This window comes from Oryctolagus cuniculus, chromosome X, assembly GCF_051225735.1.
Source record: "Oryctolagus cuniculus isolate XC-2025 breed Fujian yellow rabbit chromosome X, ASM5122573v1, whole genome shotgun sequence".
NCBI lineage: Eukaryota > Metazoa > Chordata > Mammalia > Lagomorpha > Leporidae > Oryctolagus > Oryctolagus cuniculus.
In genome coordinates, this window is record NC_142888.1 from 109,523,876 (window position 1) to 109,544,952 (window position 21,077).

General features: G+C 39.7%; 1 protein-coding gene across 13 annotated transcripts in view; it reads right to left on the reverse strand.

Moving 5' to 3' along the window:
* The window catches only part of MBNL3 (muscleblind like splicing regulator 3), a 125,215-nt gene that overhangs the window by 17,287 nt on the left and 86,851 nt on the right, over positions 1-21,077 (reverse strand). For all 13 annotated transcript variants that reach the window (XM_051827796.3, XM_051827795.3, XM_070067369.1 and 10 more), the window contains 3 exons: positions 17,270-17,434; positions 1,501-1,692; positions 238-474 (listed from right to left, as the gene is read on the reverse strand). In XM_051827796.3, the coding sequence (XP_051683756.1) occupies positions 238-474; positions 1,501-1,692; positions 17,270-17,434 (594 nt within the window). The remainder of the gene's footprint in view (positions 1-237; positions 475-1,500; positions 1,693-17,269; positions 17,435-21,077) is intronic.

The window sequence follows — 21,077 nt, forward strand, 5'->3', positions numbered from 1 at the left end:
GTCATTGGGAAAGCAGAGACAGTGCACAAAATACTGGTCTGTCCTTGCAACCATAACCCACAAGGAAACGTTGAAAAAATTTGGGGTATTTGGCTTAGAGAGGAGACATGAGGGTCACTTTCATAGGGGCTAGGGATTGGCTTGTTTTGTGAAGTTCCAGTTGCAACAAGGGAAGTGTCAACCCGATATGTGGAGAACCTCCTTAAGTGGGACGTTTGAAAACAGGCCCGCACTTACCATAGCACTTGCAGCTGAATGGTTCATCTGGTGATGAGCTGCCCTGAGCTTGGCCTGCAAGTGTGGAGGAGGATGGAAGTACTTGCATTTCTCGCGGGAGCATCGCCCTTTGATATAATCCATGCAGATTGTCACAGTATTATCACTCACTTCAATCATGGACACATCTGTAGGGTGAGCATAGCGGCAATCATTCTCCCCACGGGTACAATTTCCACGCTGAAATTCTCGGCACACCTTGAAGAAGAAACAAAACACACACGCACAGATGACAGTGATGAGTGGAAGGTGATTGGGCGTTGTTTATTTTGCCACTGCATGTAGGGGTAATCCTATGCATTTTGTCCTATACCTTTATTTATTAAAATTCTATACATTTATTTAGGAAAAATCTAAAAAGATGAGGGATAATCCCAAGCCCATTCACCGTGAGATGTAAACAGAGAATTGTTATTCCTAGAAAGTAACTTCCATTTTCCTCAAAAGGAAACAGTCTGTTTTCCTTACATCAAAAAAAAGTTCATGGAGATTGTGTATCATGAAAAAAACTATGTATGGATCTCAAAACTTTTTTGCAGCAAATTCCAATTCCTTGAACTTTGTGAATCATTTCATACACTAGCAAGCATTTATGGGGCTGCCAATGGAGTTGACTGAAAAATTGACTAGTCATTTATGTCAACACACGAAGAATGGCGTTTAAGGAAAACTTGAGGAATTTGAATAAATCTATAAGATGCTTGCAATTTCTTTTAGATTTCTTAGGCATCAAGTGATATTTGCTATCTAGTACACCATTCTTTTTTGTATTTTATTGCTTTATTGAGATAAAATTTTAATACATTTACCCATGTCAATTTGAAAACTCACTGATTTTAAGTACATTTAAAGGACACAAGACATGATTATTAAAATGTTGAAACAGCTTTAGATTTTTTCAGTTTGATTATCTAGCAAGTAGAGATTTATTAATAAATACAAGTACATTAATCACATTCTGTAAAGCTGGAGCTTGGGTACAAAGAGCATTCCCATGCAGATTTCCTGTGCCACAGGCTGTGTAGATGAAAAACATTGTTTGACCTACTACACAACTTCAGTGCATTGCATAATGGGATATAATTACAATAGTAGAATGCTTAATATTTTTCTGGGTTATATTCCATAAGCCAAAAATCTAGGGTGTACTTATTTAAAAGACATTGGCCTCTGTATAAGGTTAGTAGCTATTCTACAGGTACTTATATATTTCTTCACAAATACCTCCAGTTTGTCAGAACGCATTGGTTTTGGACCAACAGCTCCTGGCATTGCAAGAGGTGGATTTCCAGAGATCAAAACAGGTGTATTTGGTAAAAGTTCGGCAGGAACCATGCCCATCCCAGGATGAGGTAAATAAGGATTGAAAGCCATGGTAGGATTAGCTGCAAGTTGCGGATTCATTGGAAAAGAATTCTGTAGGTTTAAGAGAAAAGAATAAAGGTGTTACACATCAACAGATTCATGCTATTATTACAGAGGGAGGCAAAAAGGCATTAATTTAGAAATATCAGAATTACCAAAGTCATATCAAAATTTACCATTGTTTTTTCTGATTTTTAGTCTCATACTCATTCCCATATAGGAGCTCCTTTAAACTAGCAATTCTTTATAAGTAACATATTAATTGATAAGGTGATCAAACTAATTAGCCCAATTAAATCTCATTGCTAGAATCTGTTCCAAGTGTGTTTTCTTCAGCACTTCTTTTTCTACCAACAAACCATGTCATCAATGACATCATAGATCTGAACAATATCCCTTATCTCCTCCCACAGCCATGGCCTTTGCAGGTGGGCTCCAGGGACCCTGGAAAGCCCCATATTTTCTACTTACCTGTTCCCCATCAATGCTGCTTGGCTCTAAGGCTGCCTGTCCTACCACACATCCCACCAGTTACTACTAAAAACATTGGTTTTGCTTCTTTTCTTGGCCTGCTGACAATTATGAAAGACAGTAAGGACTTGAGGAAGAAAGAGGTAGATTAGAAATAGTGAATGCTTTAACAACTTCTTGCCATTAATCTAAAATGAGATTGATATGGTCATCATTTTTTTATATATATTGCAGGTCTTGTTTTACAAACTGATCTGACCTGCCTAACTGGTCTTTACTGAGGGGGCCAGATGATACTCACAGTTCAAAAGGAGGCCCTACAAATGCTACAGTGATTCCTGGTAGGTAGGCATGTGAGGTACACACTCTAGAGTATAACTTGTAAAGGAAAGTCTTAAAAATGCAATGGGCCAGTAATGGTTTTTCAATTTTCAATGTGCTGGATTTAAAGAGTTTGTTATGTAGATTGCTGTTATTATTGGCAACCACGTAATTTATCACTTCACCGTGCTGTTTTGCACCTTGTGCCACATGTGGGCATTTTTCCTTCTCAACGTGGTTATGGATTCTTTGGAAGTGTTCTTGTCTCCCCTATAGTACCTAATATTTAGTGAATGACCAATGCATAGGTTAAAAAAATCAATGATCAATTTTTCAACAAATGTTAACACTTTACAGAATGAATCATCAATCATGATTAAATGCAGTACACTTAATAATGTAACACATGCCAATCATGACTCTATAAGGTAGTGGTGGTGCCTCACTGTGTGTCACTAACTGCATGTGCTCAAGAACTGGTAATACCCAAAAGGGTGAGTAAAGCAGGCACCAAGAGCAAGAGATTAAGAAGAAAGGGTAGACGCCAGGTGACAAAAGATGAGGCTAGTCAGGGGAGAGGCTTTCAAGGCTTAAGGGCAAATCGCCAAGGGCTGACCTCGCCCAAACTAAGGATTGTGATCTACAATGCTTCTCATGGAATGAGATGGGAAGCTCCAGGAACTAGCTAATGTGACCTTATGCTATTGAATGAGAAGGAAACCTCTTACAGTCACCCAGGCCTGCGTCAGCAACAGGCAGACGTTAGTAAGTCAATGCTTCACAGTCATCTCAAAAATCAGCAAGACTCTGATGGATAACTTCTGCTTCCTTTGGAATACATGTGAACCCTCTAAGGCTTGTCACATGCTCCAAGTATATGAAAAAAAAAAGGTGTAAATTAATTATCAGTCTATATAAAAATGTAACGGGCTTACTGAAAGGTTTAGATTTTTGGGGGGTTTATTTACAAACTATACAGGACTATCTTCAGCTTATAAAATTAATATCATCCATTTAGAACCATTTCCTCCTTGAACATAGATTTCTGTAACATTGTTTATTGAGGAGAAACAAGTTCTTCCATTCTCAAACCCAGAGCAGAGGCCAGAAGTGCTGAGCTGCTTATTCATTCGCACACGGCCGGTTCGGTTTTCTCACTACCACCTCTGCCCCAGGGTGACCACTATGTTTCACTAACTTGAACGTTCCAGGGCTTAGTTTTGACTAACAGCCAAGGGTTAAACCAGGTACCTTGCAAGCTCCCAGGTTCAGTTTTAATAAGCAACTTAATCCTGCTTATACTTATTTCACAGTCTTTGATGTCAACAGAGTTGCAATAAACCTCCGTGTGGGTTCATCTTTATTTTTAAAGGGAAACATTCTTAGCATGTTAAATATGTCGCAGATTTTTAAATCTAAACCTAAATTGTGTACTAAACACTTAAAAAAATATGAAGAGGCTTCTCCTCCCAGAACCAGAGGTATGGATTTTCATCTTTCTACATCTTATCAGAGCAACAAGGATTTGGAGATATTAGACTTTATGATAAAGATCACCCCACAATTATTTTCCCTCCATGTCTCCAGCAGTATTACTTCCATTGGGAGAAATTCTCAGGAGTTCCCAGTGACTTGCACAGTGCCTAGGAACTATCATTCCCTCAGGAAATTTCCCCAAAAATTTAACCAAATGTCTCCACAACAAGTGTGGGTCCTAATCTTTTTTGAGTCTGGGACTTCTCTGAGAATGAGATGCAAACTGTGGGCCCTGCCCACAGGAAAACTCCTGAATGCACAAAACATTGCATGCGTACTCAGAAGTTCAAGGACCCCCATGTCACTCATGCCTCATATGGGATTATGGACAACCTACTGATTAAGAACCTAAATGTTTTAGAGTTAGGATCTGCAAACTAAGGCTGGGATGGCCTTGTTTTTTATAGTCAGTGAGCTAAGATTACGTTTTACAGTTTTAAATGGTCGGAAAAATGAAAGCAGAGGCTGGGGTTGTGGCCTAGCTAGTAAAGCTGCTGCCTATGATGCCAGCGTTCCATATGGGCACCAGTTCATGTCCTGGCTGCTCCATTTCCAATCAGCTCCCTGCTCACGGCCTGGGAAAGCAGTAGAAAACGGCCCACATGTTTAGGCCCCTGCACCCACGCTGGAGCCTGAAATGAAGCCCCTGGCCGTTGAGGCCATTTGGGGAGTGAATCAGTGGATGGAAGATCTTGCTTGCTCTCTGTCTCTCCCTCCAACTCTATAGCTCTGACTTTCAAATAAATACATGAATCTTTAAAAAAAGTGTGATAATAATATTTCATAATGCATGAAAATTATGACATTCTTATTTCAGTGTCTATCCACAAATTCCACTGTGCTCATTAGTAGACCTGTATTACAGAAACTCATGGGTATTTGTTTTCTGTCTTGTTATATAACATATGTATATAATATCCTTAACGCTGTGTCTTGTCTCCCACAGCCTAAAATATTTACCATATAGCCACATACAGCAAAGTCTGCTTACCCCACCTCTGGAGAATTCCCAAAAATAAAATACTCCATCAATTCCTGGAGTAAGGGCCTATTATACATAATTCTATTGATATGAATTTAACATCCATGACAAGATTCTACAAGCTGAAAATGTCTGATTTCATAAACCAATAGTAGGGTATTCATTAAAATACCCTTTAAGTAGTAGTTGCTAAAGCTAGAGTTCTCAACTGTTTGCATATTATAGAACAATCACTACACAGTGAATGAGGATGGGGAAACAGTGGTTGGACTCCTGTAAAAGTAGGATTTTTCAAGGCCAACCCATCACATTTTGGTCTGAAAGCATCCTTAAGTACCTTTGAATAACAATGTAATTGAATGAAAAAACATGCCTCAAATAAATATGTCCAGCTTGCACACATTTTAGAAACACTGACTTATTACTTAAAAACAGGTTATTCTAGCATAATTAAAATTAAATATTATGCTAATCAATCTTTGTGCTTCCCTAACAGATTAGATCTACTTGTAATTATCTCAATAATATCCAGGGTTGGTAGCAGTTATAACTAGATGAATGCAAAAATACTTTAAGTCACTTCAGCTGGGGCTGGCTTTGTGCCATAGTAGGTTAAGCCGCCTTCTGCAGCGCCAGCATCCCATATATGTGGCAGTTCAAGTCTGGCTGCTCCACTTCTGATTCAGCTCCCTGGTAATGGCCTAGAAAAGTAGCGGAGGATGGTCCAAGTCCTTGGGCCTCAGCACACATGTGGGAGACCTGGAAGAAGCACCTGGCTCCTGGCTTTGGCCTGGCCCAACCCCGTTCATTGCAGACATTTGGGGAGTGAACCAGCAGATGGAAGATTCTCTCTCTCTGTGTGTGTGTGTCTCTCTCTCTTTCTCTCCCCCCGCCACCGTGCCGTAATTCTGACTTATAAATAAATAAAATATCTTTAATAAAAAGTCACTTCAACTAAAGCCTCTCCTGAATTCAACAGAATAACTGGGACCCCTCCCCCATTTCTGAGTTCCTGCCTACAGGCACACTACCAAACATTCTCTTTTATAGAAGGATAAACATTTGGTAACAATTTGTTGACTCACTTTTAATACCAGAAAAATAGCACTCTTAAATTTTACTAGCACTCATAATACCTTTCTTTTACTGCTCCTTTGTAAGCATTTATGCAGTGTAAAAGAAAGTCCCTTTCCTGGTCATCATGTTTATGTCTATCCTTAGACAAACTCAAAGTGCACTGAAATGCATAATTGTAGTTTCCACTGGACTTTACTGTTTGCAGGGGGCTCAATTGGATCATGTCTGTTTCACAAGTTTTGCTAGGTTATATCCACAGCACTGTTGCACTGGGACTGAAATAGACAGCAGGCAGACTGCTGGAGGCCCACATAAACCTCCAGACTAGTTAACTGTGCCCTCTAAAACTGAGAGGTCAATTTACAAACAGGTGCAAGCTGATAGTGGAGTTTAAGTGCTAATCATCCTTGTCAATGAATAAGTCATTGTGGCCCTGGAGAGAGCCAAGAGAAGCAAAGTTTGAGGGTCAAAAGTGAATCATGGTCCTCACCTAGGCCCGACCTTTCTGACCTTAATAATCACAGATGTCTCCAAGTAAGAAGAAGAGTTAAAGACAAGCGAGTAGGCAAAGTATCAGTGAATGACTGTGGTACAAAATGTGTAAAGGGGGCCAGCACCATGGTGCAGTGGGTTAATCCTCCACCTGCGGGGCCGGCATCCCATATGGGCGCCAGTTCTAGTCCTGGCTGCTCCACTTCCAATTCAGCTCTCTGCTGTGGCCTAGGAAAGCAGCAGAAGATGGCCCAAGTGCTTGGGCCCCTGCACCCACGTGGGAGACCCGGAAGAAGCTCCTAGCTTCTGGTTCCTGGCTTTGGATCAGCGAAGCTCCGGCCGTTATGGCCATTTGGGGGAATGAGCCAGCGGACGGAAGACCTTTCTCTCTGTCTCTCCCTCTCACTGTCTGTAACTCTACCTCTCAAATAAATAAATAAAATCTTAAAAAAAAAAAAAGGTATAAAGAGCACCACTACAGAAAGCACAAATCCTGGTTCAGATCTGCTTGTAGTTAGTGGGAGAAGCTGCAACAGCTGGCCAGGAGTTATGAGAGTACCTAAACACCAATCAGTGTAACATCAGATGACTACTAGAGGGAGGAATCTAGAAAGACAGAAACTGACTTCTTCCTTAAGCAGGAAATTTGAAAACTCAAAAGTAAAGCGATTTGGCTTTTGTTACAGAAGAGTAAGAAAGTGTGGTTCTTTTTTTTTTTTTTAATTTATTTATTTTATTTGAAAGACAGTTACAGAGAGAGAGAGATGAAAAGACAGAGAGGTCTTCCATCTGCTGGTGCACTTCCCAGATGGCTGCTACAGCCAGAGCTGAGCTGATCCAAAGCCAGGAGCCAAGACTTCTTCCGGGTCTCCCACGTGGGTGCCGGGGCCCAAGCACTTGGTCCATCTTCTGCTGCTTTCCCAGGCCATAGCAGAGAGCTGGATCAGAAGTGGAGCAGCTGGGACTCGAACCAGCGCCCATATGGGATGCTGGCACTGCAGATGGCAGCTTTATTGGCTACACCACAGCACTGGCCCCTAAAGTGTGTGTTTTTTTTTTTTTTTAATAAATGGGACATGCTAAGCTGAGCAAGAATACCTGGACACTTTGAAGATTCCATTGCACGTCTAGGATAAATTGGTGTTAAGAGTTAAAATCAATTGCCTTTTGGCTAAGATCCAGCGAACAGTTAAAATTATCAGGAATTTCACAAAAAACAAATGCCATTGCGACCAAAACAAAACTTTTCATGGTTAATAAAATGATAATTCCACAGAGGAAAAAAGAAAATCCCAAAGCTTTTATATGGAGGATTAAGTACAAATTAGACATTAAAAAAGAGATTAGAAAAATATGCATTCAACATTTTACTATTGTTAGATCATAAATTCCTGGAGGGTTAACACTGTTTCTTGTTTATGGTTTTATTCACCCTTTTTTCCCATTTATATACCTAGCAGAGAGTTTATGCTCAAGAAGTATTGACCGAGGTCAGCACTATGGTATAGCAGATAAAGTTGCTGCCTGCAGCACCGCATCTCATATGGGCGCTGGCTGGAGTCCTGGCTGCTCCTCTTGTGATCCAGCTCCCTGCTGATGTGCCTGGGAAAGCAGCAGAAGATGGCCCAAGTGCTTGTTCTTTGCATCCATATGGGAGACCTGGAAGAGACTCTTGTCTCTGGGTCCTGGGTCCTGGGTCCTGGCTTCGGATGGGTGCAGCTCTGGCCCTTGTGGCCATTTGGGGGAGTGAGCCAGTGGATGGAAGACTTCTCCCTCCCTCCCTCTCTCTGTCTCTCTCTCTCTCTGTAATTCTGACTTTCAAACAAATAAAATAAATCTTTTTTTTTAAAAAAGAAATATTAACTGAATTGAATGAAAGGGGATCCCCAAAGTATTGGTTAAATTTTGGTTTACCAAATGGAAAAATCCAATTAAAAAGTCACAGTGAGAAAGAAACGAAGGCAGTTTGAAATGTAATGGCAGCAAGATTGAAGAAATTCATCAGTTTTGCTCCTTAGTGAGGAAGACTTTAGGCAGATGGCACTTCCAAACTGTCTTTTGATAAAGAAGTAAGATGCTACAGCAAACAGTATGAAAAGCCTAGGGTATTTTATTCAAAAATACACATAACGTATCTCGTATATGTAGGATGCATATGTATTTTAAATTAGAGTGGCTAGATTATTAGTAGCAGACGGTATCCAGTTGTGAAAAATGGGTTGGTAATAACTATCAATCAAAATATGTAACTTCTTAAAATATGTAGTGTGTAGTTGCAGGAGACTAACAAATTGCTAATGCAATGAGCAGATCCTTAAAGGCTGTCAGAGAAAATTAGGAATGTTTGGGGGACCTCTTTAATCTGATCAGGTGGTAGAACAACCACGGCTTTTTTTAAAAAAGATTTTTAAATTTTATTTGAAAGGCTGAGTTACAGAGAGGAAGAGGAAGAGGCAGAGGCAGAGAGAGAGAGATAGGTCTTCCATAGCTGGTTCTCTCCCCAAATGGCTGCAACAGCCAGGGCTAAGTCAGGCCGAAGCCAGGAGCCAGGGGCCAGGAGCCTAATCCGGGTCTCCCACATGAATGCAGGGGCCTAAACTCTTGGGCCATCTTCTGCTGCTTTCCCAGGCGCATTGTGGAGCAGCCGGGATTCGAACTGCCTCCTATATGATATTCTGGCATTGCAGACAGCGGCTTTACCTGCTATGCCACAGCACCAGCCCCAACCATAGGTTTTTTTATAGGTGTCCTGAGGCCCCCTCACTGACAAGCTACTGAAACATATGAAACAGCACAAGGAAATGGTTTTGATTTAAAAAAAAAAATCACCCTTTCTAGATGAGATTGTCAAGCAGTGGCTTTGTGGTTGTTGCTTTATTTATCCTCTGTCAGGGAAAAAAGATTTTCACAGAGCCTTAGAAATTCCCAGCCTGCATCTCACTTGCGATTAACAGCAAGCAATTTTTTGAGGAAGCTGTCTATAGCTTAGACTGTGACCATGACAGTGAAGCTAACAAGCCTGCATGGCCTCATTAGTACGAGGCTCTAACCAAACTGAGCTAACCAGCCCCAGAGGTGAAGAACACAAAATGTGCCAAAAGGAGATTACATTTAATTCATCCCGTGGGGATATATAAGGGAGGATAAGGGAAAATGCTGAGATTTGTCACTAGCAAAAAATAAAATAAAATAAAATAAAATAAAACAAAATAAAACAAAATAAAACAAAACCCATATAAAAGCTACCAAGTCTTAGTGTCTTCTATTTGGCCACAAAAGTATAGCGTTCCCATTTAACTTTTGAAAAAGCAGATTTCATGTCACATATAAACAGTGTTGGGCAAGGTAGAAAACTCACGGCTGGTAGATTTGTTTTGCTCTGCTATAAAATGATCTTTCTGCTGTGTAACCCACTCAGTCTCGGGAAAGGTCCTGAGTAGCTTCTCTACTTCGGACTAGAAACTGTAATCAGAATTGAATCCAGGGTCTGTGGGGGCATAAAACTCAGACCACCAGGTCGGGGCAAGGACCTTGAAGAAAAACAATCTTTCGAATTTTACAAACACGTTTTATTTTAAAGATGTTGCTGACGGTCCCTCTCTCATGGTCTTGCAAAGAGATCCTGGAAATTAGAGGCCTTGAACTTTCATTAGCCTCAAGGGAAGTCCACCTCTGGGAATTGTGTTTGTTGAACAAATAAATAATGATAAGTCAGGTGAGTGTTTGGCCTAGTGATTAAGATGCCTCATATCAGATGGGTGTATCTGGGTTCTACACCCAGGCCCCTGACTCCAGCTTCCTGCTAATGCAGGCCCTGGGAGACAGCAAGTAATGGCTCAACTAGTAGGGTCCCTGCCACCCACGTGGGAGAATTGGATTTTTTTTTCTCTAGCTTCTGGCTTCAGCCTCCACGGAACCCTGCCATAAGAGTCATCTGGGGGAGTGAACCAGTGGGTAAAGAGCTTTTTCTCTCTTTCTCTGTCTTCCCCTCAAATAAATATATAAATAATTTTAAAGAATACTGTTAGGTTTCAGCTGCTATATCTAAAAGTAAAACCTTATCTAAACTTTGGGAAGATGAAGTAAAATCTCAGTAGAATTTCAGGGTCATAGCACAATAGTGTACTGAGATGTGACTTCTGGCAATGTGGAACTTCCCATGATAATAAAAGTCATAATTATATTAAGAGCCTATTAAGCTTATAATTATAGAATAATGTCTATCTGGGATATTCTTGCAAAAATCACTTCCCAAAACATGTAATGTCAGCACATGGAAATGAAGGAACTACATGCCACCATTTCTAATTCCACAGAGAATTAAACTGACAAGCCTGCTGCAGAATTTCATTAAAATGGACAGTCATTTCTGTACTGACCATGACACTGGTGATCTGGAATCTGGGCATAATTTCTTTGTCCACTGTATCGACACATGCCTGGCCCACATTTTTCACAGTAATTTTTCACAAAAGAGTCATGCTGAGAACTACCCTCTATGTACTGCATAGCTACTTCTCTCGGTAAAGTGATTTTATGTGAACCAGAAAAATTGGGATTCTGACATAAATTTGCAAAATGTATGATGTATCTTGGTGCGGAAAGAGTTTATCTTCTTGTACTCAACTACTAAATCATTTTACTGCTTCTTTTAAAAAGATGAATCAGTAAATAAAAGGAGAGGCTGGCATTGCGCCACCACAGGTTATACTGCTGCTTGCAATGCCTGCATCGCACATGAGTGCCGGCTGGAGTCCTGGCTGCTAGGCTTTCGAGGTAGCTCCTTGCTAATGTACCTGAGCAGGCAACGGAAGATGATCCAAGTTCCTGGGCCTCTGCCACCCGTGTGGGGGACCCGGATGGAATTCTGTACTCCTGGGTTCAGCCTGGCTTAGCTCTTACTGTTCTCATTTGGGGAGTGAACTAGTGGATAGAAAAATCTCTCTGTCTTTCTGTCTGTCTGTCTCTCTGCCTTTCAGATAAAAGAGTGAATCTTTTTTTTTTTTTTCAATTTATTGCTAGCACTTTATTTGGTTGTTACAAAGACAGTAAGGGTATATATATTAAGGGACTGGTGCTGTGGCAGAGTAGGTTAATCCTCCGCCTGCGGCACCAGAATCCCATATGGGTGCCAGTTCTAGTCCCGGCTGCTGCTCTTCCTGTCCAGCTCTCTGCTATGGCCTGGGATAGCAGTGGAGGACGGCCCAGGTCCTTGGGCCCCTGCACCCGCATGGGAGACCAGGAGGAAGCTCCTGGCTCCTGGCTTTGGATCTGCACAGCAATGGCCATTGTGGCCATTTGGGGAGTGAACCAACAGAAGGAAGACCTTTCTGTTTCTCTCTCTCTCTCTCACTGTCTGTAACTCTACCTGTCAAATAAATAAATAAAATCTTTAAAAAAAGGGTATATATATTAAAAAATGGGAGGAGGGATGGAAGGCAGCCAGAAGAATAAGAATTATCTTCATGTTTCTTAAAGTGCCAAGTTAATTTTAGATTATATTTGTACTTTTATGAGAACATGAATAGTAACTGAATCTTTAAAAAAAAAATAAATGAGGAACTGGTCCGCTGCCTGTGGTGCTGGTTGAAGTCTCAGCTGCTCCTCTTCTGATCCCACTCTCTGCTACGTCCTGAGAAAGCAGTGGAAGATGGCCCAAGTCCTTGGGCCCCTGCACCCAAGTAAGAGACCCAAAAGAAGCTCCTGTCTCCTGGCTTTGGATCAGATCAGCCCAGTTCTGGCTGTTGCAGCCATTTGGGGAGTGAACCAGCAGATGGAAGACCTTTCTCTCTGCCCCCCCCCCCCCCCGTAACTCTCTCTCTCAAATAAATAAATAAAATCTTTAAAAAAATGAATAAGAGAAAAGGACATTTAGCCCAGTGGTTAAGATACCCATGTTCCACGTTAGAGTGCCTGGGTTCAATTCCTGGCTCTGGTTCCCAAGTCCAGCATCTTTCCAATGCCTTCATTGGGAGGCAGCAATGATGGCCCAAATAATCTGGCTCTTGTCTCACACAAGACTTGGTTGACTTGGACTGTGTTCCTAGCTGCCAGCTTCCGCCCTGTCCCCAGCCCAGTTCTGGATGCCACAGATATTTTTAGCATGAACCTGCAGATGGGAGCAGTCTCTGCCTTTCCCTCTGCCTCTCAAATACCTTTTTTAAAAAAGTAGTTAAGTATTTTTCAATTTTATTTCTAGGCACTTAAAGCTGTCCTAGTCTAAAATTCCACAGATGAGCATAATACCTTGTAGCTTTTATTAAAGAAGAAAACCATTGGGAACATTGGAGTCTAAAAGTAATATTATTCATTAACTAGTGTTAATCTTCCTCTTATCTACTTGAAATTCCTGGTTTTTTTTCTTTTTCTTCTGAAGTGTTACATCACCTTCATTCCTTACCATTTAATGTCAGATAAACATATCAGCATGTTTTTGAGTAACATAATTGACCAATGGAATTACTAAAATGATGTAGAAAGTGGGCTGGGGTTCAGATAGGCATCGATGATTGAATCTGAGATAGAGGAAAACCCTGAAGTGAAATCCTTATGGCTTTCATGTGGCACTCCATAACTTGGCCACAGGAAAGCAAACCATGAAAAGCCCACAGCAGAAGCAGAGGACTTGGGACACTCCACTGAAACTTTAAATGTGTTGACACCCTCTGTATAAATGAGCAGGTGAATACACTCTACTGTGTATCAAGATCTGCTCCCATGTGAAAACACCACATCCAAAGAGAAAAAGCTAAAGAAACTTCCCAGATATGGCCAGGTCTAGATATGCAAAATATATACATAAAATGTTTGAATAGCCTTAGAACATTACATCCACTTTATACATACGCACACCACAATTGGGCCTGAGAAAACTTCCTCATAATTAAAATTCCTAGTTGTGAAACAGGTATTTTTAAACTGGAGCTTTGATGGAGAGTAATGCAGTGTGCCTAGTTTTCCTACTATTCTTCTCCGGTGCTCATGTTTGCCTCCTGATTATGCTGAAGGGCATTCTTAAACTCCTAACTTTTGTGCCGTGAACATCAGAAACAACCTCTCTTAAACTGCGCTGAATAATACCAAGGAGTCACACCCTTTGTTTCACTTGCTAAGCTTTCTTAATAAAGGCAGCAAAAAAACTTTCAGAGGTGGAATTTTATACTAGCAAATGTTGACAGAGACCTAATAAATACTGTGAAGCAACTTGTGTGCTACTCCTAGCATTCCACCAACATTGACTAGGTGTGGCTTTTATTCATTGTTCAGTATGAATAGAATCTGTTCTGTAGCTGTCATCCCATTTAGGTTGGCATTCCCTTTACCTAACAGCTTTACAATACGCAAGTCATATTCAATTGTGCAAAGATAGATAAACTCTTCTGGTATCCTAGGAACAGTCAAAGTATGCTTTATGGAGACCTGAAGTTCAAGTCATTGATACAAATATGTAACCATATGAGACACTTCCCAAAGTTCATGGAAAATGGCATTAAAAGAGAACATGCATTTTTTCCATGAACTTTCTGAAGGCCCTGCATACAAATAAAAGGACTGGAAATTTTTTTAACAAAAGCTGGACTATTTTAGGAACAAGCATGGTGGTAGGGTGATTAAAAGGGATAGAGAGATGTGCAAGAGAGAGTGTGTACCAGAAAAATTATGTAAAATTATATAGAATTTCTGTAATAATGTCAGAATTCATACTAATGAAATTTCCAAATCAGACTGGTAAGTGTCACTCAAAATGTTTCACTCTAGCTCAATTACTACACATCTACAAAGCAGCTTCCTAAACCACAGAAGAGCACATGAGCCATCTCAGGGTTAGTTTTTTGTATAGATAATAACTGTAGAAATTAACCCTTTATCATTTTGTCACATCACAAAAGCTGTCATTAAATAATCTGTAAGTAGAAAAACAACTTTCAATTGTTCTCTGGGGTCTTCTAAGGAATCCCTTGTATCTTGTGAAATGCTATAAAATAAACTGTACTCCTGTGAGTGCTATCAGTCATCTTTTGCAATCTGAAATTATACTCAATGAAGAAAAAAAGGAAATGCATTCTATTATAGAAAGTATGCAGAATCAAATTAGCACAAGAAGCTACAAACTTTCTCATTGGATTCTAAAAAAGCCACGCCCTGTTCTCATGAAGGGTTGAGACTTAGAATGGGAAAACGCCAGGAGAGACTGAACAGAAGGTGCAGAGTTGACTTCTCTTTACTTTACCCTGGATTTGCTCCCTGATTCCCTGCAACAGGGCATTTGGCTGGTGCCCTAACACTGTCCCTTAACTTTGACATGTTCCATTCCTACAAGATGTGTTGGGATAAGGTATTTGATAATCAAATCTGGTTCCTATTCGTTGTTCAGTTTGAAATGGGGACCTCCCAAGACAGTGTAAAAGTAGTAGTGGTGAGTTAAAAGCTCCTTTGCTATAGTAACCTCTGACCAACATCTCCCATCCTCCCAATGCCAGCCTCTGGCACCTACTCTTCTGCTCCGCTGTTAGGAGGCCAACTCTTTGAATGGTTCCACATAAAAATCAGACAATGCAGTATTTATCTTTTCCTGGCTTATTTCACGTAGTATAATGCCTCCAGCTTCATCTATGTCATCTCATCTCATGATACACACGGATATCCCAACATCCTGTTGGATACCTTAGGCATATGGGGATACTTCAGGAAGTTCATGGAAAAATGGGATTCAAAGATGTTCATTTTGCTGTAAACGTTTTGAAATCCCTGAATAGTTTTCTCCTTACTACATTTTCCATGAACTTTTAGAAGACATCTCATATACAATGTTACTTATCGATTATACCTCTAGAAAGCTGGAAAGGCAAAAGCCCTTTTGTTCCCCCATCTACTCACCGCTTCTGGACTCAAAAAATATGTTCCCCTCTCTGTGGTTTTGTTTCATACTGTTCTCAGTAGCCAGAAGGCTTTCTCTTCCCTTTTCCCTTAGACACAGGCGGGAAGGTAAGATACCTGGGTGGACCAAAGTCCAGAAGAAGAGTTTGAACGAGGAGTTTAGCCTTGTGAATGAAGTCTTACTAAGGGTCAAGAAGAGGCTCTGAAGAGCTCAATGGTGACCTCCTGGGAATTAATTCACCAATTTAATTAATAAGTACTGAGTTTCAAGGCTAATATTTTTAACAAACTAATAGTACGAGATATGAAAGCTATTTTCCTTAAATCTGTCTGGACATTCTAGAGAAGGAATATTATGGTGCAAAGCTTCAGCAATTCATCAATGCCTTCCCAACTGATTTTCTGTGCTCTAAAGATATACTAATTAAAGGGTACCATATCAGCACAGATCATCTTGGATTCTGAGAACAGATTATTCTGGTCTTATATGTGCATTGCATCTAAATACTATATATATATATATAATATATAATCTTGAAGCTTTATTATATATATATATATAAAATCTTGAAGCTTTCAGTGTGCTTATCGCAGTCACTTACAGAATGAGAAACACTACAAAGGTAAGATAATCCTTTCAAATTTATTTTGTTACTGGTTTAAAGGAAGCGAGCCAGATGGAATTAGAGTGAGAAACTATTGAGCTAACTTAGAGATGTGAAGAATCATAGCAGAAAAAGGACCATTTGCATTTCCCTTGAGAGGTGTAGAACCAAAACACAATGTTATATTTTAAGATGTCAGGATAAGATGGATTCTAATAGGACAACATGAACAGTTATAGTTTTATTATTTTTACAGGACCTATTTAAACTTACTGTCCCACAAAAATACTAGACACTTGTCTAGAATGATGCCATATTCTTAGTTTCTGCAAAAGAAAACTGTATGTAGATTAAAGTAAAACCATCATCAAATACCAGGCCAGTATAGTTAATAATAATGTGCAAATGTCAGTTTCTTTTTTTTAAATCAAAACTTCCATGGTAATATCAGGCTTTAGTGGGGGGAAACTGGGTGAGTGGTAATAGACAAAGTCTCGGTACTACCTTTGCAACTTTTTAATACATTTCTAAAATTATTTCAAAATAAGAAGTTTATTAAAAAGCAACAAAGTTCTATCAAAGAACAGAGAATTTTATTTGAATCAATTTCTTAGAATTTAAAGATTTCCATGTCATAATAATCAAATTTGCTAATCTTAAAATTCACCTTCTTCTTCATTGATGTTGCTGTATAAACTGAACTCATGCACAAATGCAACCAAATTTCCAGTGCAACACACCTGATTGCTCCCCTCAAATGCACAGCTCTATAGTGCTAATTAGCATACTAGCTTGCACCCTGAATCCTGTAAGGAACTTTTCCAATACCTTTGAAAGTTATTCCAATATAAATATGTGTTCTTAAACACACACACACACACACACACACACACAGTGGCAGTTTTCAAAGACACAGGTTTGGGATGGGTGTTTGGTGTAGTTGTTAAGATGCAGGAGGACCTGGGTTTGATACCCAGTTCTTCTCGGATTCCAGCTTTCTGGTAATGCAGACTATTGGAGGCAGCAGTGATGACTTCACGAATTGGGTCTCCATCATGCACACAGGAGTTGTGGATAGAGTGTCTGGCTCCTGGCTTTGGCCTGGCACAGCCTTGGCTGTTGCAGGCATTTGAGGAGTAAACCAGAGGCAGTGCACACTCACTGGTTCTGGCTCTCTCTCTCTCTCTCTCTCTCTCTCTCTCCCCCTTTCAAACAATTTTGTAAAAGGCAATTGCTGGCAGCTTTCAAAGACACAGCTGTGACTCACCAGTGATGGCATCTGGGCGTTCTGGAGCATAAGCTGCATCTGCTGGGCGAACATGGCTGCGGCAGTCTTCTGTTGAATCAGATTGTTACGTCCATTAATCTCCAGCTGCGTTTTTAGGTGTGGAGGGGGGTGCAGGTACTTGCAGTTCTCTCGAGTACACCGACCCTGATAATGGAGAATCAGACAGATTTTCCTTTAGTATTTCTAAAAATCTGATATGGTTAAAGCATTAATAAATGTTTACTTATTAAGCTCTTAGCATGTGCCAGGAAAAGTAGTAAGCGTTTTATGTGAATTAACTCGTTTACTCTTCACACTAATCCTGTAAAATTGATACTTATAATTTTCATCTTCAAGCTGAGGAAGCAGACCAAAAAAAAGGCTGTTACTGGTCCATGGATGCACAGCTACAAAGTTACGAAACCAAAGCTAAAATCCAGTTGCTCTGATTCAAACTCATTCTTTTAGCCAGTCTGCTCTGTTCTACTTTGATATGCATCAACTTATATTTAAAATATAAAACACTATGAATAGTATATCATCATATAATTATACATTTAAATAAAAATTCCAACATGGGTTGTAAAATGCATGTTCAAATTAAGCAAGATTCAGGATTCATCTACAAAGAATCAAGAAAATTATTTAAGAATTGCACATGCAGAAGTACATAAATTTTGGACTCTAGTACTTGGGACAGTCTAGGCTCCAAAGCTCTTTTTCCCCAAATCCATTCAATGTGAGAAACATCCTGAAATCCAATGACATTCGGTTAATCAAAGAATAAATTGTTATAGCTGCCAGTCATGCTGTTCATTATGTTCTGAAGGCAATGCCCTAGATCACTTTGACAACTGAGGCAATATTGTACTTGGGAGTCTCAATGATTTGGTTTTATTGAGAATTTAAACACTTGCACGACAGGATATGTCAGGCCTGTGGAGCTGAACATGCCTTTCGTGTCACCTAACTACTGGCACCACTGTCTACTATGGTGTTTATTAATGTGACAGCAAAGGATGTCATTGTTCTAGTTGTTTACTACATTGGCACAATGTGGCCTGTTACTGTGTTTTACTCATGAACACTATACAAAAGAGCTAATGAGTCTCTCATTTGGATCATCAGGTCCATCACAAGACTTTAAGATAAGTGCAAGTGACAAGTGATTTTTTTTTTCCACGGATGCTAAGACTCTTAACAGCACATTAGGCTATGGGGGAAGAAGAGGGAGAGATTAAAAAGGAAACTTCTATTTTCTTTTCTTTTTTTTTCTTTCTTTCCTTCCTTTCTTCCTTTCTTTTTTCTTTTTTTTCTTTCCTTCCTTCCTTCCTTCCTTCCTCTCTCTCTTCCTTCCTCCCTCCCTCCCTCTCCCTCCCTTCCTTCTTCCCTCCCTCCCTCCCTCTCCCTCCCTCCCTTCTTCCCACTCCCTTTTCCCTCCCTCCCTCCTTCCCTCTATTCTTTCTGTCTGTCTTTCAACCCAAAAGTGTAAGTTGCTAGGCCTCCTGAATTCCCAGGAGAAAAAAAGTCAGTTCACCAAGTGTTTCCATTCAACACATTATATGTATATCCTTTATTTATAATGTTTAAGTGAGTTATGCAATCACTTCTCCATATTTAGTTATTTTACTATTAAAGCAGCCCTGTGATTTTACTGAAATTCAAGGTGTGTCTTTCAAAACTTTTAAAAAGCATATAATGCAAAGTCAGATAAATTGCTACTGCTGTTTTTTGGTGTTTTCATCAGTCTTCAAAATATTTTTAAGTTATTAATAGACACATAGTACTTGTACATATTTATGGAGCAGAGTGTGACATTTCAATTCATTTTTATAATGTACAATGATCAGATTAGGGTCATCGGTATGGCCCTAATGTCTGAAACATGTATTTCTTTGCGATGGGAATAATTAAAATCCTCTCTAGTAGCTACTTCAAAATATACAATTAACTATTGTCAACCAGTTATCCTACTGTGCTACAGAACATTAGAACTTATTCCTCTTATCCAGCTCTACCTCATACCCACAAACCGTTAGTTCACTGAGACCAGGCGGCTCTATTGTTTTGCTTCCCTTGTCAAGATGCTGAGTATCAAACTGTGTGAGAATTTAAGATGTGTTACTGTTTTTTGTCGACTTGATCCTTTTACTTCTCCCATTAATTAATTAAATTGATATAAATGATTTAGGAAATCCAGTAACATCTTAATAGTCTCAGTGTACCTTTATAAGTTTTCTCAAATGCCAGAAAAGAAATTTATTGGTAGTAAGAGCCGAGAATGATATTAACCTAATCCTCCTGAATTCCTAAGTAGTCCAAGAGTAATTGCATAATTTCAGCACCTTTACGCACTGTAAGGAAAATGTCCTACATGCTAAAAATCCCAGTAATGGAGGTCTTACTTATCCCCATCAATGTACCTCAAGAGAAACCATGAGCTGTTTTTTACTCCTGCCATATGAACTGCACCAAGGCAAAGAGAGTCAGAAGGAATTTCCTACTGGGATTGGACACCCTCCACCCACATAACTGAGGTTATCTGGGTCAGAATGAACAGCCTGGAGGAGGCAGTGGCACTCTGTGACTTCTCAGTCAAGCATGCTACTTTGGGGTTTCTCTTCCTCCTCCCACACCCTAACATTAAAGATTTCCCCAAGGCTCAGTCCTAAATCTTCTGCTCTCTAATCTCTTTTCCCTGGAGAAACGATGTTGTTCCAAAGTCCCATCTATCCCTGCAATTGTTCTGATCTTTAATCTCTATCTCTACCTCTGACCTCTCTTCTGCATTTCAGTCCTTTTTATTACCAACTGCAGCTGCATTTGGATATCCTGCCCCTAATCAGGTCTAAATAACTGCACTCCTGACCTTCCTTCTCCTTTGACTATTTTTCATCTTGCTGCATACTCAGATATTACCCAATCTCCATATGCTTTGGGGCAGTCACAGAACCATGTGAGAAAAGAAATTAGGCAGCTGCTGAGCAAGATTGCTTTGGATTGCTCTTTCTCACAGTTAGCATACACAACCATAGATTTCAATGTATAACCACGCTAGCAAAGAACCAAAAATACAATGAGGACTCCCTTTCATAGTCAGGGACTCCAAGCAACTGACCAGTTAAAAGAAGGAAAAAGTGGAATTTTACCATTTGCTAGAATTTAGGACTTTAATATCACTTGTACTGAATGCAATGAGAGACGGAACGGGGTGGGGGTAGAGGGTATTTGACACGCCTTCTGTGGATATACAGATAAAGAATTAAACCTGCTTTTGTGCTTTTATGCCATTGCCCTTCACCTATGGTAACTTTCCTTAAGCTTTTTCTTGGGAAACTGATGACATTTTTACAAAGCAAAAAAAAATAGTACACAGAAATAGGGGAAAAAAGGCAATTACACTTTAAAAATTACATCAAGTAGGGCTATAAAACTAAAGTATGGAATATGAAGTAGCATGGGATTTAAAGAAACTTATTCATCTTAGTTATGAGATTTTCCTTGATTTATAAAGCATTCTTTTTTGAATGACAGAATCCATAATTTAATTCTATAACAATGCAAATGTGCAGTGATGCCACCTTACCAGAGACTGCTGCTTATGGTAAAGAAAGCTTATAAAAATATGCATTTTCAATCCAAACAATAGATGGGAAGACCAAGTAATTTAATATCTCTGTTATCTGTGGAATACAATGTTTCAGAAGAAAACCAAGCTCTTCATATTTTTTCAAAATGACTTTAGAACTCAGGATAATGTATTTACATGCACAACTCTTGGTGATAATAATTCTCCTCTGTAGAGCAC